The sequence below is a fragment of the Bufo gargarizans genome, chromosome 1 (genome assembly GCF_014858855.1).
Source record: "Bufo gargarizans isolate SCDJY-AF-19 chromosome 1, ASM1485885v1, whole genome shotgun sequence".
NCBI classification, from domain to species: Eukaryota; Metazoa; Chordata; class Amphibia; order Anura; family Bufonidae; genus Bufo; species Bufo gargarizans.
Window position 1 is genome coordinate 401,608,142 of NC_058080.1, and position 12,219 is coordinate 401,620,360.

A 12,219-nucleotide genomic window follows, 5' to 3' on the forward strand; every position below is an offset into this window, starting at 1 on the left:
TAATGCTCACCCTGAAATTCCCCCAATATTTATAATGCCCCCTGCAGTTCCCCCTGTAGTTATATTCCTCCCTCCACCATACAGTCCCATGTAAAAAACATCACACTGTCTCTCCTGCCCCCTCCAAAATACAGTCCCATGTAAATAACATCACACCATCTCTCCAGACCCCTCCATTATACAGTCCCATGTAAATAACATCCCTACCTATCTACAACCCACTCTAAAATACAGTCCCATGTAAATAACATCACCTTCTCCCAAGCCACCTTTAACATACAGTCTCAAGTAAATAATATCACCACCTCCCCAGCTGCCTCCATCATGCAATCTCATTTAAACATCACCACCTCAACATTCAGTCCAATGTAAATAACATCATTCCCCCCCACCAGCCACCTTTAACATACAGTCCCATGTAAATAACATCATTCCCTCAACATTCAATCCCATGTAAATAACATCACTCCCTTCCACAGCCGCCATCAACATACAGTCCCATCTAAATAACATCACTGCCTCCCCCAGCAACCTCCGACATACAGTCCCATGTAAATAACATCACTCGCTCCCACAGCGGCCTCCAACATACAGTCCCATGTAAATAACATAATCCCCTCCCACAGCCGCCTTCAATATACAGTCCCAGGTAAATAACATCACTCCCTCCCACAGCCGCCATCAACATAGATTCCCATGTAAATAAGATCTCTCCCTTCAGCCCTAACATACAGTCCCAGTTAAATAACCACAACTTCCAGCATTGTATCAGACCTCACCACAGCTACTTCCCCCAAGACTTCTCTTCTTCACTGCCCTCCTCTCCTGCACTGGTCACATGATGGTGACAAAATCGCAGGTCCTTCTCAACCACTGCTTGTTTTACTGGTCACATGACCTGTGATGTCATCACAGGTTCTTTCAGCTCTTGCAGGGCATTAGATTCAATTGTATTGCCTTCGTAAAGATGTATGTATCTAGCAGGCAGGACATTCTGGGCCTGGGACAAAACATCAGGGGCCCAGGCCCCGAATGTTTTAACCTAGCAACGCCTCTGGTGTCGTCACTCGACCTAGTTAAAGGAGAGAGAAGGCTGCGGTGCTACTGCAAGCACCACTGCCTTCTCAAACTGCTGATCGGCGGGGGGCTCCGGTGTCAGACCCACACTGATTAGATAATGATGACCTATCCAGAGGATAGGTATCAAATAAGATGGGTTCGGCACTGCGATTTGCACATGGTGCACGCATCCAGGGAAAGTTTCCTTTTTTGTGATGGGGCAGGAAGCCATCTGATAACACCAATGGCCACCAGTCAGGTACATGTCAAGTACCTGATGTTCTCAGCGTTAATTGAAGCTTGAAGCATGAAATTAAGTACCCAGCTGGTGACTGTAAGTAGTGATGGAAGAACATCGGCCGGGACGGTTCGGGAACGCGATCAAATGTTCGTGAACCGCAGATTCCCGGCTTGCTCCATTCACTTTAATGGCAGGCGAACCTGAAAAACCTTCAGCTCATATTTGCAGCCACCAAATACTTAGTAGAAGTGTACAAATAGTCCCACAACATGGACAGTGACATACTAGAGGGGGATCAATGACAAAAATTCCCACAAAAAATATGTATCTTAATCGGGGACATTTTTATGCGTCTTAAAGGGAAATTTTATAAAATGTGCCCTGTTGGAGCCTAGAAAATTTTTATTTTAGGCCACAGGAGTATAGGCCTTAAAAATTAGGCATTCACATGACAAAAAATAAATTCTGATTACGGTATATTGCTTGAAGTACATTATGCGGTCAATGGATACAAATTTTACTGTAGGCCACTGGACTACAGGCCCCAAACATTAGACATTAAATGGACAGGAAAGATCAAATGATTATGTGGCCGGAGGTATATTACACAGTCAATGGATATAAATTTTACTGCAGGCCAGTACAAATACAGGTCAAATACATATGTTTAAAAGAACAAAAAATATAAAATTGGATTAAGAACATGGCTAACGAAATCCCCCCTCTTGAAAAAAAAAACTAATGATAATAGTTGAAATTCGATAACACGTGGTCGTCACTGGTGTTGAATTCCTCTGAGGCACACACTAATAGGCATTCACCATACAGAAAAGAACAAGTATGTGGCTGGAGGTGGATTACACGGTTATTGGATATCAATTTTACGCAGCAAAACTGCAAACAAATGCTGCACTACCCAAATGCACTATATAGAAAGTATATTATTGGTATATAACACCCCTGCCTCAATCACTTTTTTGGGGAGGCAACTGGTATATCACATCAGTTGAAATTATTTGTTCCAATGTCGTTTGTCACTATCTTTAGCTGAGGTAACGCAGCAAAACCGCAAACAAATGCTGCACTACCCAACTGCACTATATAGAAAGTATATAATTGGTATATAACACCCGTGAATCAAACGTTTTTTTTGGGGGGCAACTGATATATCACACCAGTAGAAATTATTTGTTCCAATGTCAGTTGTCACTATCTGTAGCTGAGGTAACGCAGCTAAACCGCAAACAAATGCTGCACTACCCAAATGCACTATATAGAAAGTATATTATTGATATATAACACCCCTGCTTAAATCAGTTTTTTGGGGGGACAACTGGTAAATCACACCAGTAGAAATGATTTGTTCCAATAGTGTTTGTCACTCTGTGTAGATGTGGTGACTCAGCAAAACCACAGACAAATGCTGCACTACCTAAATGCACTACCGTATATAGAAAGTATACTATTGGTATATAACACCCCTCCTTCAATCAATTTTTTTTGGGGGGGGCAACTGGTATATCACACCAGTAGAAATTATTTGTTCCAATGGCGTTTGTCACTATCTGTAGCTGAGGTAACGCAGCAAAACCGCAGACAAATGCTGCACTACCTAAATTTACTATATAGAAGTATATTATTGGTATATAACACCCCTGCTTCAATTAGTTTTTTTTTTGGGGGGGGGGGGGGCAACTGGTTAATCACACCAGTATTAATTATTTGTTCCAATGGCGTTTGTCACTATCTGTAGCTGCGGTAACGTAGCAAAGCTGCAAACAAATTCTGCACTACCTAAATGCACTATATAGGAAGTATATTATTGGTATATAACACCCCTGCTTCAATCAGATTTTTTGAGGGGCAACTGGTATATCACCCCAGTAGAAATTATTAGTTCCATTAGCGTTTGGCGCTCTGTGTGGCTGCAGTATCACAGCAGAACCACACACAACTGCTGCACAATACAATTGCACTATAATATACTTTCTATGTTAGAAAGTATATTATATTACACCCCTCAGTATGTCACACCTATCGATACACCTATACCAATCCTTAAAAGGACTTTTGTGGCCCTATTAGCTAGTGATTTGTGTCCCTAACAGTCTGTCCCTGCTCCACACAGCAAGCTCTCCCTAAATTTTCCCACGTGTGTCTGTGGTGAGATGAGTATTTATTTTCCCCATTGTGCTAAAAACAGTCTATCTGGGTGTTAAAAGCAGCCAAAAATAGGATGTCTTAATTTTGGATGTTGGTTAAATAGCCCCATAAATTGTAATGGTTTTGAAAACGGCTGTGTGACATCCGTTAAAAAAACTGCTGTCACACGGCCATTTCCACTGTTGTGTGAATGAGGCCTTAGTGATATCACTGATCTTTATTACTTCAACATCTTTCTTGTTCAAGATAAGGTGTAGAGACAATAGACAAGAGAAATATTTCCCATGCTCTGAAAGATTGTTTAGTGGGAACTTTCTTTTCCTTTGTTGCTCCTTCCCACCAGATGTCCCAACAAAAAAACTTGGAGGACTTGTCACATTGTGGCCACATTCTTATGTCTGTAGCCAGTTTGAACTTCTATCCTGAGATAAACATACCTCTTAGGGTCCATTCACACGTCTGCAAAATGGGTCCACATCTGTTCCGCAATTTTGCGGAACAGGTGCAGACCCATTCATTTTCAATTGGGGCTGGAATGTGCTGTCCGCATTTGCGGATCCGCACTTCTGCATCCGTACTTCAGTTTCCGCAAGAAAATAGAACATGTCCTATTCTTGTCCGCAATTGCGGACAAGATTAAGCATTTTTTATTATAGTGGCGGCAATGTGCGGTCCGCAAATTGCGGAATGCACATTGTCAGTGTCCGTGTTTTGCAGATCCGCAACTTGCGGATCCGCAGGACACTTACGGACGTGTGAATGGACCCTTAGGCTTCATGCACACAACCATATTTTTGGTCTACATCTGATCTGCATTTGTTATGGACCGAATTCGAACCCATTCATTTCTATGAGGGCTAATGCACACAAACATATTTTCTTTCCGTGTCTGTTCCGTTTTTTTTGTGGACTGTATGCGGAACCATTCACTTAAATGGGTCCGCAAAAAATACGGAATTTACGTTTCCGTATATCCGTATTTCCGTTCTGAAAAAAAATAGAACATGTCCTATTATTGTCCGCATTACGGACAAGGATAGTACAGTTCTATGAAGGGACAGCTGTTCTGTTCAGAAAAATACGGAATGCACACGGATGTCATTTGTATTTTTTGCGTATCCGTTACTGAGGCTTCAAAAAATGCGGACAGCAGACGAAAGTCTGCCACCAACTATAGGACATGTCCCATTCTGCCCATATTGCGGTCGGACAAGAATAGGCATTTCTATAATGGGGCCCGTGAAAAGTGTACAATGGACATCCGTATTTTGCATATCTGCGATTTGCGGACTGCAAAATGGATACGTTTGTGTGCAGGAAGCCTTAGGGTGGGTTTCCATGTATACAATATTTGTAAAATGTTTAACATTCGGCATAGTAACTGCTTTGCCAGGGGGATCTTTGCAGTGTAGTAACTTGCAAACCACTATTTGAAATACATGAAAACTTGTAACAAGCGCTTAAATTATAAATCAATGCTACTTAGGCTACTTTCACACTAGCGTTCGATCGAATCCGTTCTGAACGGATCCGCTCATATTAATGCAGACGGTGGCTCCGTTCAGAACGGATCCGTCTGCATTATAACTTAGAAAAATTTTCTAAGTGTGAAAGTAGCCTGAGCGGATCCGTTCAGACTTTACATTGAAAGTCAATGGGGGACGGATCCGCTTGAAGATTGAGCCATATGGTGTCATCTTCAAGCGGATCTGTCCCCATTGACTTCCATTATAAGTCTGGACGGATCAGCTCGCCTCCGCACGGCCAGGCGGACACCCGAACGCTGCTTGCAGCGTTCAGGTGTCCGCTCACTGAGCGGAGCGGAGGCTGAGCGCTGGCAGGCGGATGCATTCTCAGTGGATCCTCCTCCACTGAGAATGCATTAGGGCTGGACGGCTGCGTTCAGGGCCGCTCGTGAGCCCCTTCAATCGGAGCTCACGAGCGGACACCTGAACGCAGGTGTGAAAGGAGCCTTACAAATAAGCCTATATCTGGCACCAGTTTGAAATTCAATATGTGCGGCCAGCCCTGCAGTCATTGCTTTTGCCTATATTACTAATGCAGTGTTCTAACAGTTCTACCCATTTTTTCTATTTTTCAGTTTTTTATCTACGGTTATAGAACAGATGAAAAGAGCATCTCACACAAGCTGCTGTCTAATCTCACAACGGACGAGAAACAACCTGTTGTGTGTTTTGAACTGCAAAAAGGCATTAACTACACAGTGGATGTTGTGTCAGCATTTTACCCTCAATCTCCCGAGCACATCTCTATCTTTACCCCAAGTTCAGGTATGCATTCAATCATCAGATGGGAAAGGAATCAGAGGATGTGTTTACTTGTTGAGCCAAGCAACAAATATGGCGTCAAAGCTGGGAAGCAAATAATACTTATACAGTGTGGCAGAGCTTTCATTGTTTGTAGACTGAATGCTTTTCAAATACTAGTTCCCTGCAATACGGAACAACTTAAAGGGGTTGTCTCACTTCAGCAAATGGCAATTATCATTAGGGATGAGCGAATCTATTTCGGATGAAACATCCGAAGTCGATTCGCATAAAACTTTGTTCTAATACTGTACGGAGCAGGAGCTCCGTACATTATCAGAATGTATTGGCTCCGATGAGCCAAAGTTATTGCTTCGTGAAGTCTCGCGCGATTTTGCGTAATAACTTCATAAATTAATTTCTACTGTAAAAAAACATTTCCTGAACTCTGGTTCGGTTCCAAGGTACCGTACATTATTAGAACGAATTTTTATGCAAATCGACTTCGATTGTTTCATCCGAAGTCGATTCGCTCATCCCTGATTATTATGTAAAGAAAGTTAATACGAGGCACTTACTAATGTATTGTAATTGTCCATATTGCTTCCTTTGCTGGCTGGATCATTTTTCCATCACATTATATACTGCTTGTATCCAGGGGATACGGACATCCTGCAGTCCAGCAATGGTAGTCGTGCTTGGACACTATAGGCACTTTTTTCTATAGTGTGCAAGTACGGCCGCTGCTGCTGGATTACAGGGTGGTCGTAACCCCTGGATACGAGCAGTGTATAATGTGATGGAAAAATGAATCCAGCCAGCAAAGGGGACAATATGACAACCACAATACATTAGTAAGTGCCTTGTATTAACTTTCTCTACATGATAAATACCATTTGCTGAAGTGACACAACCCCTTTAAAGATAAATAAATTGCACACAGATTAAAAGTCTTAAAGGGAATCTGTCAGCCCATACCTTGATATGAATCCAGCTGCCTTGGGAGATGAGGGCTGAGCAACCCAATTTGTCCTAAGTAGATCCGTGGTGCCATTCTAGAGATATGCTAATTATCCCCTTGGTGCAAGAAGGTGTTGCCGTTGCACTTGGAGCTCCAGTAGTGTATGCGCCGGTCACGCCCCCTCCACTGTGAGTGATCTGCAATGTTTGATCTGTGCACAGGCTTACCATAATGAAGCTTGCTGAGCGGATAGAACCTGTACTGCGCATGCATCCATTATGTACACTTCATCAATATGTCCAGCATGCCATCACAAACACCACATCCATTACTACATTTATTTACCTTTTCAGCTATTTTCTAAGAATTTTCAGTGTTACATCCATGCTGGAATCTGCAAAGGGTTTTCTTATTCATGGCACGGACAGCTTGCTCTTCTGCCCGTTTCTAATCCAGTAAAAGCTATAATGCTGTGAATGGCTGGGTTGGGTATCAGCCATGTTAGATAATGTGCAAGATTTATTTGTAGCTAGCCCGAGCCTATTCTAACAAAAGTATAGAAATGATGTTATGCATCGATCCTGGTATTAAATGTTAATATGTGTCTATATTGTGAAATCACTGGCACCATTGTGGCTCAGTGGTTAGAATAGGTTCTTTGCTGCACTGGGGTCCTAGGTTAAAATTCAATGAGGGACAGCATCTGCATAGTTTGTATGTTTCCTCCCACACTCCAAAGACATATTGGTGGGGAATCTAGACTGTAAGCTCCTTTGTCGAGAGTGAGCGATGATAAATTCTGTAAGACGCCGTAGAATATGTTGGCTCTATGTAAATAAAATAATCAAATCTTTGACATGAGCCAAGAAATCTTGACCACTGCCCATGAATCAAATTGCCACCAGTTAAAGGGGCTTTGTCACTTCAGCGAATGTCATTTATCATGTAGAGAAAGTGAATACAAGGCACTTACTAATGTATTGTAATGATCAATATTGCTTCCATTGCTGGCTTGATTTATTTTTCCATCGCATAGCTGCCAAAGAATTTGGTTTATACCGCACAGACAGACCAAAAAGCATCAAATTTATACATGTATGTGCACCTCTTAATAAATGTGTTACATTGTCCTCCAATGGATTTTTGACTATGCCAGTTCTAGTAAATCTGCCCCCAGCCTATGCTTTGGCTTGAAAAACTGCATCAAAAAGCTGAGCCCTAGATATAACATAGTTGACGTCTGGTAAGTAGATATCATATAGTTACTTTTATGCAAGAAAATGGCTTCATTGTCATGTGAGTTCCTTCTTTTCAGCTGAAGCTATGTGTAAGCCAGTTAATGGTAATGTGAGAAGAATGGGGATTTTCTGGATAAGCTCACATGCTGGTCTACAGTCACATGGACATGTGAACACAACAGATGATTCTATGATGTGCCTTTGATGTAATGAAAATGCCCTTGTTTTCCAGTCTGTTGGGCTCTTACAGCTTCCTCCATTGGACCCGGCGATCATGTGAATGTCTCGGGGGCTTGGGAACTGACATATGAAGCCCCCTTAGAGATCTTACATGCCTGGGTCACTATCTCCACCATTAGATTGCAGCCACAGCTATTACAACCATTGCCCTGCTCCTGTTCACATAGACACACTTGCATTATCGGCACGATCAGCAGGACAGGTTTGCTCATGTTATTGCATAGCCACTTAAGATGTGCGTACTGGCCCTGTGTTGTGAACCAGTTAAGTAACATTTGATCTGGTCATAGCAATACGGGGTAACCTTGTCCACCTTCAGGATATGCTGTTCTGGATTTCCTTGGCAGGATCTGGTTCTGCAAATATATTGCAGTAAATGTATATTGCACATATCATATATGCACATACTGTATATTGAACATATTACCAGGACCGGTTTTAGACAAAGTGTGGCCCTGAGCAAATTTTAAAGTGGGGCTCCAAATGCTGAAATGTAGTACCGACGATGCTGTCATATTCTCCTCCCCAGTTTCAATGGAGTGGCATGCTGTTGCTTAATTCAGCTCTATGGGGCTGCCAGAGATAGAGTACAAGTGCACAAGTGTTTGGCTATCTCCAGCAGTCCCATAGAGGTGGACACCAAGGACTGCCACTGATCAGACATGTGTCCCCTATCTTGTGGCTAAATGGGACAATCCCTTTACCACCCACCCCCATGCTTCCATACCGAACATAATGCAGTATAGAGAGACCATTATTAAAAATAAAACCCTTGTACAAGCCTAAGTAATTCCATCATACTATGACCACGACCATTGCCACCACCTAATGATTCAAAAATAATTACCATACTATTCCTGAATAAGAACGACTATGCAAAGATCAATAATTACCACCAAACAAGGGCCAAATATAGTAACCCTCCAAAAAAAGTGACACACATGCAGTACCCCTGAAAACAACAGTACCAGCTAGACAGTGCCGCCAAAAAAATAGTGCCATGGAACTCTATGGTGATGGATGCCACTGTATGGCACTGGTCAGAGGCATCTTTTTAATGCATACATTTTTTGAACACATTAAACGCAAGATAAAAAAAAAGTGATGCGAACACAGTCTAATAATCCCCTTTTGTACCTTCAAAAAGTAATAATGTCCCATTTGTACCAATGTGTTACCCCTAGAAATAAATTTTTTTAAAGTTTTTTGTGCTGCACAAACGATCCAATTACCTAATGAACGAGCATTTCGCTAGTTCATGTGGTAATCGACGGTGCATTTACATACTGGCTGATCATTGCTAATGAGCGATGCTGCCTGAGACTGATTTGAACCTTTTTGGTACAGGCGCCGTACATGTACTGGCCTGCAGGTCCCGGTAATTAAAGGCTTTAGATACTGTAATCAAGTGAGATCACGGCATTTACAGTGTCAAAAACCCTACCGACATCCCTCCCCTGCCGCCAATGGGGATGTCGGTAATTGCTTTGAATGCTCTGAGTCTCACTGACAAGACCCAGAGCATTCATGCTGCAACTCTATTTTGGCCACCAGATGGTAGGCCAACATAAGAAATGAGAAATAGACACTAATAAACTCATTCCAAAAATACATGATTGTTCAAAATTAAAAAAAAAATAAAAAATGATTTTATAGGCTCATATATGAGCTTCAAAATTATTCCGAAAAATAAAAAAATTTAAATAAATAAAAAATAAAAAAATATAAAAGTTTAAATCAACCCCTTTTCCGTATAATAAAAAAATAAATACCTAAATAGCAAAAAATATAAATATCATTGGGTATCACTGAGACTAAAACACCCGTACTATTAAAATATAAAAATATTTTTCCAATACGGCGAAAAAACGGAAAAAAGGGTCAAAATGGCCAATTTGCCATTTTTTCATTGCTTCTCTTGCCCAAAAAATTTAATAAAATGTGATCAAAAAGTCACACACACTCCAATGTGTGTATAATGGTATAAATAAAAAACTACAGATTGTCCCGCTAACTACAAAAAAGTTATAGGGGTCAGAATATGGTGATGCAAAATTTAATTTTTTTCAATATATTCAACTTTCAACTATTTTCACATAAAAAAAGTTACATATGGGGTATTGTTGTAATCGTACTGAATGAAGGGCATGGGTCAGTTTTGCCACAAACAAAATCCCGTGGGAACAAAACCTGTAAAATGGTACAGGAATTGAATTTTTTTCCAATTCCACCCCATTTTGATTTTTTTTTTACCGCTTCCCACTACATTGTATGTCATAATTAATGGTGGCATTAGAAAGTACAACTTGTCCTTCAAAAAATAAGCTCTCATACAGCTATGTGACCGGAAGAATAAAAAAAGTTCTGGCTCAAGGAAGAGAGGGAAGAAAAATGAACATGCAAAAAAAAAATAAAAAAAAAAATAAATAAAAACCTCCTAGTAGTGAAAGGGTTAAAATGTGAAGATCACTGCTGGGGAACTGGGGCCCTGGGCAGTTGCTTAGTTTGACACCTATCCAAACCAGTCTTGCATATTACAGAGGTGTGAATAACGTATTTAAAATAATGAATAACTGACAAAAGGATTGGACAAACAGGGGTAAGGACAGAAAAAAGAGGGATCTTTTCTCAATCACCTTAATGGTATATTTTTATCACTGCTGTCTAACATTCAGTCTTTTTGTGCTATTATCCAGGACCACTGATGAGGTTGATAGGATTTCTTATGAAGCAGCTTATGTGTGCATATGTGAACATATGATACAATAATTCTCTGCAGAACTGGTTTTGGAATTTAGCACCAGCAAACTGAATTTTCACCAGTTTGTGATTTCATTTTTGTATGGCTTTATGTACACAAAGCCTGTGTGCTATCCGTATTCTTTTGGCATAGCGCACTGACCCATTTATTTCATGGGGCCATGCACACATCCATATTTTTTTGCAGATCTGGGGCCATGCACAAATCCATATTTATTTACAGATCTGTGTAGAACATGCCCTAATTTTGTCTGTACTTTCTATTGATGGGGGTGGGGGGTTGGCCTTGGAAGGTGGATTTTGTGGATCTGTTGTTTGTGGACTGAAATGCAGACATGGCTGTGTGCATGAAGCCTTACGATGTGGAGATCTACTTATATCATGTAAGGGTTTCCTTCATCTACTAGTAGCAAAGGATAATTAGTAGACTACAGGTTAACACACTGCAAATAAAACTAGTCACACGGCCATATGTTAAGGTCCATATCAGAACAGTTTAGACTCTCTCTCGGTTCTACTGAATTGGATTTAGACCAGCATGGGGGGGGGGGGGGGGACCATGTTCCAGGTCACTACACCTTGAGGGTTGTGGCTCTTGTGGCCATAATACACATGGGACAATGAAGCCTCATCATGTGCTGACCTTACTAGAAATCATCATCTAGAAATGCTAGTTGCATTCAACTGCCATTAAGACAATCAGCTGTATTTTAGCATTACGTCCCATTTTAATTACTGTCCATTGTTTACAGTATATTGTGAGTGAAAGGACAGAGATTAATGCAGAAATAACATAATTGGTCATTAGCTGTAATTAGCTGTCCAAAAATGACCTTAATGATCATATAAAGATCTAATTTTTCTGTGCCGTTTGGGAATAAGCTTAGATAATCAGTGCCTAATTAAGAAGAAACAAGAGACATAAGTGAAAGAAAGAAACTACAAAAGCCCCATTTTATAGATTACAAGTACAGTCCCCTGAAAGTGTGCACTTAGTGCTTAACAATGCTCTTTTATGTGATCAAATCAGGACAAAATTCCCATTTTGCGGCTGGGGACAGAGCCACAAACGTGAGATGCAGGGGGCTGATAGAAATGGCTAATGTTGTTATCAGCAACCAGAGTACCAATTTGTGTCCATTCAAGCATATCTTATATCTAGCATGATATAGAAACAACACATGTAATTGAATATATTAGATAAAGGCGGTGTATTAGATGTGCTCGCACTACCCTATACACACTATATGGACAGAAGTATTGGGACACACCGCGTAATCACTAAATTCA

General features: G+C 40.9%; 1 protein-coding gene across 4 annotated transcripts in view; it reads left to right on the forward strand.

The window, feature by feature from the left end:
• Positions 1–12,219, forward strand: part of LOC122931935 (sushi domain-containing protein 1-like) — a 231,231-nt gene that overhangs the window by 93,253 nt on the left and 125,759 nt on the right. For all 4 annotated transcript variants that reach the window (XM_044286058.1, XM_044286029.1, XM_044286039.1 and 1 more), the window contains exon 19: positions 5,565–5,754. In XM_044286058.1, coding sequence (XP_044141993.1) covers positions 5,565–5,754 — 190 coding nt within the window. The remainder of the gene's footprint in view (positions 1–5,564; positions 5,755–12,219) is intronic.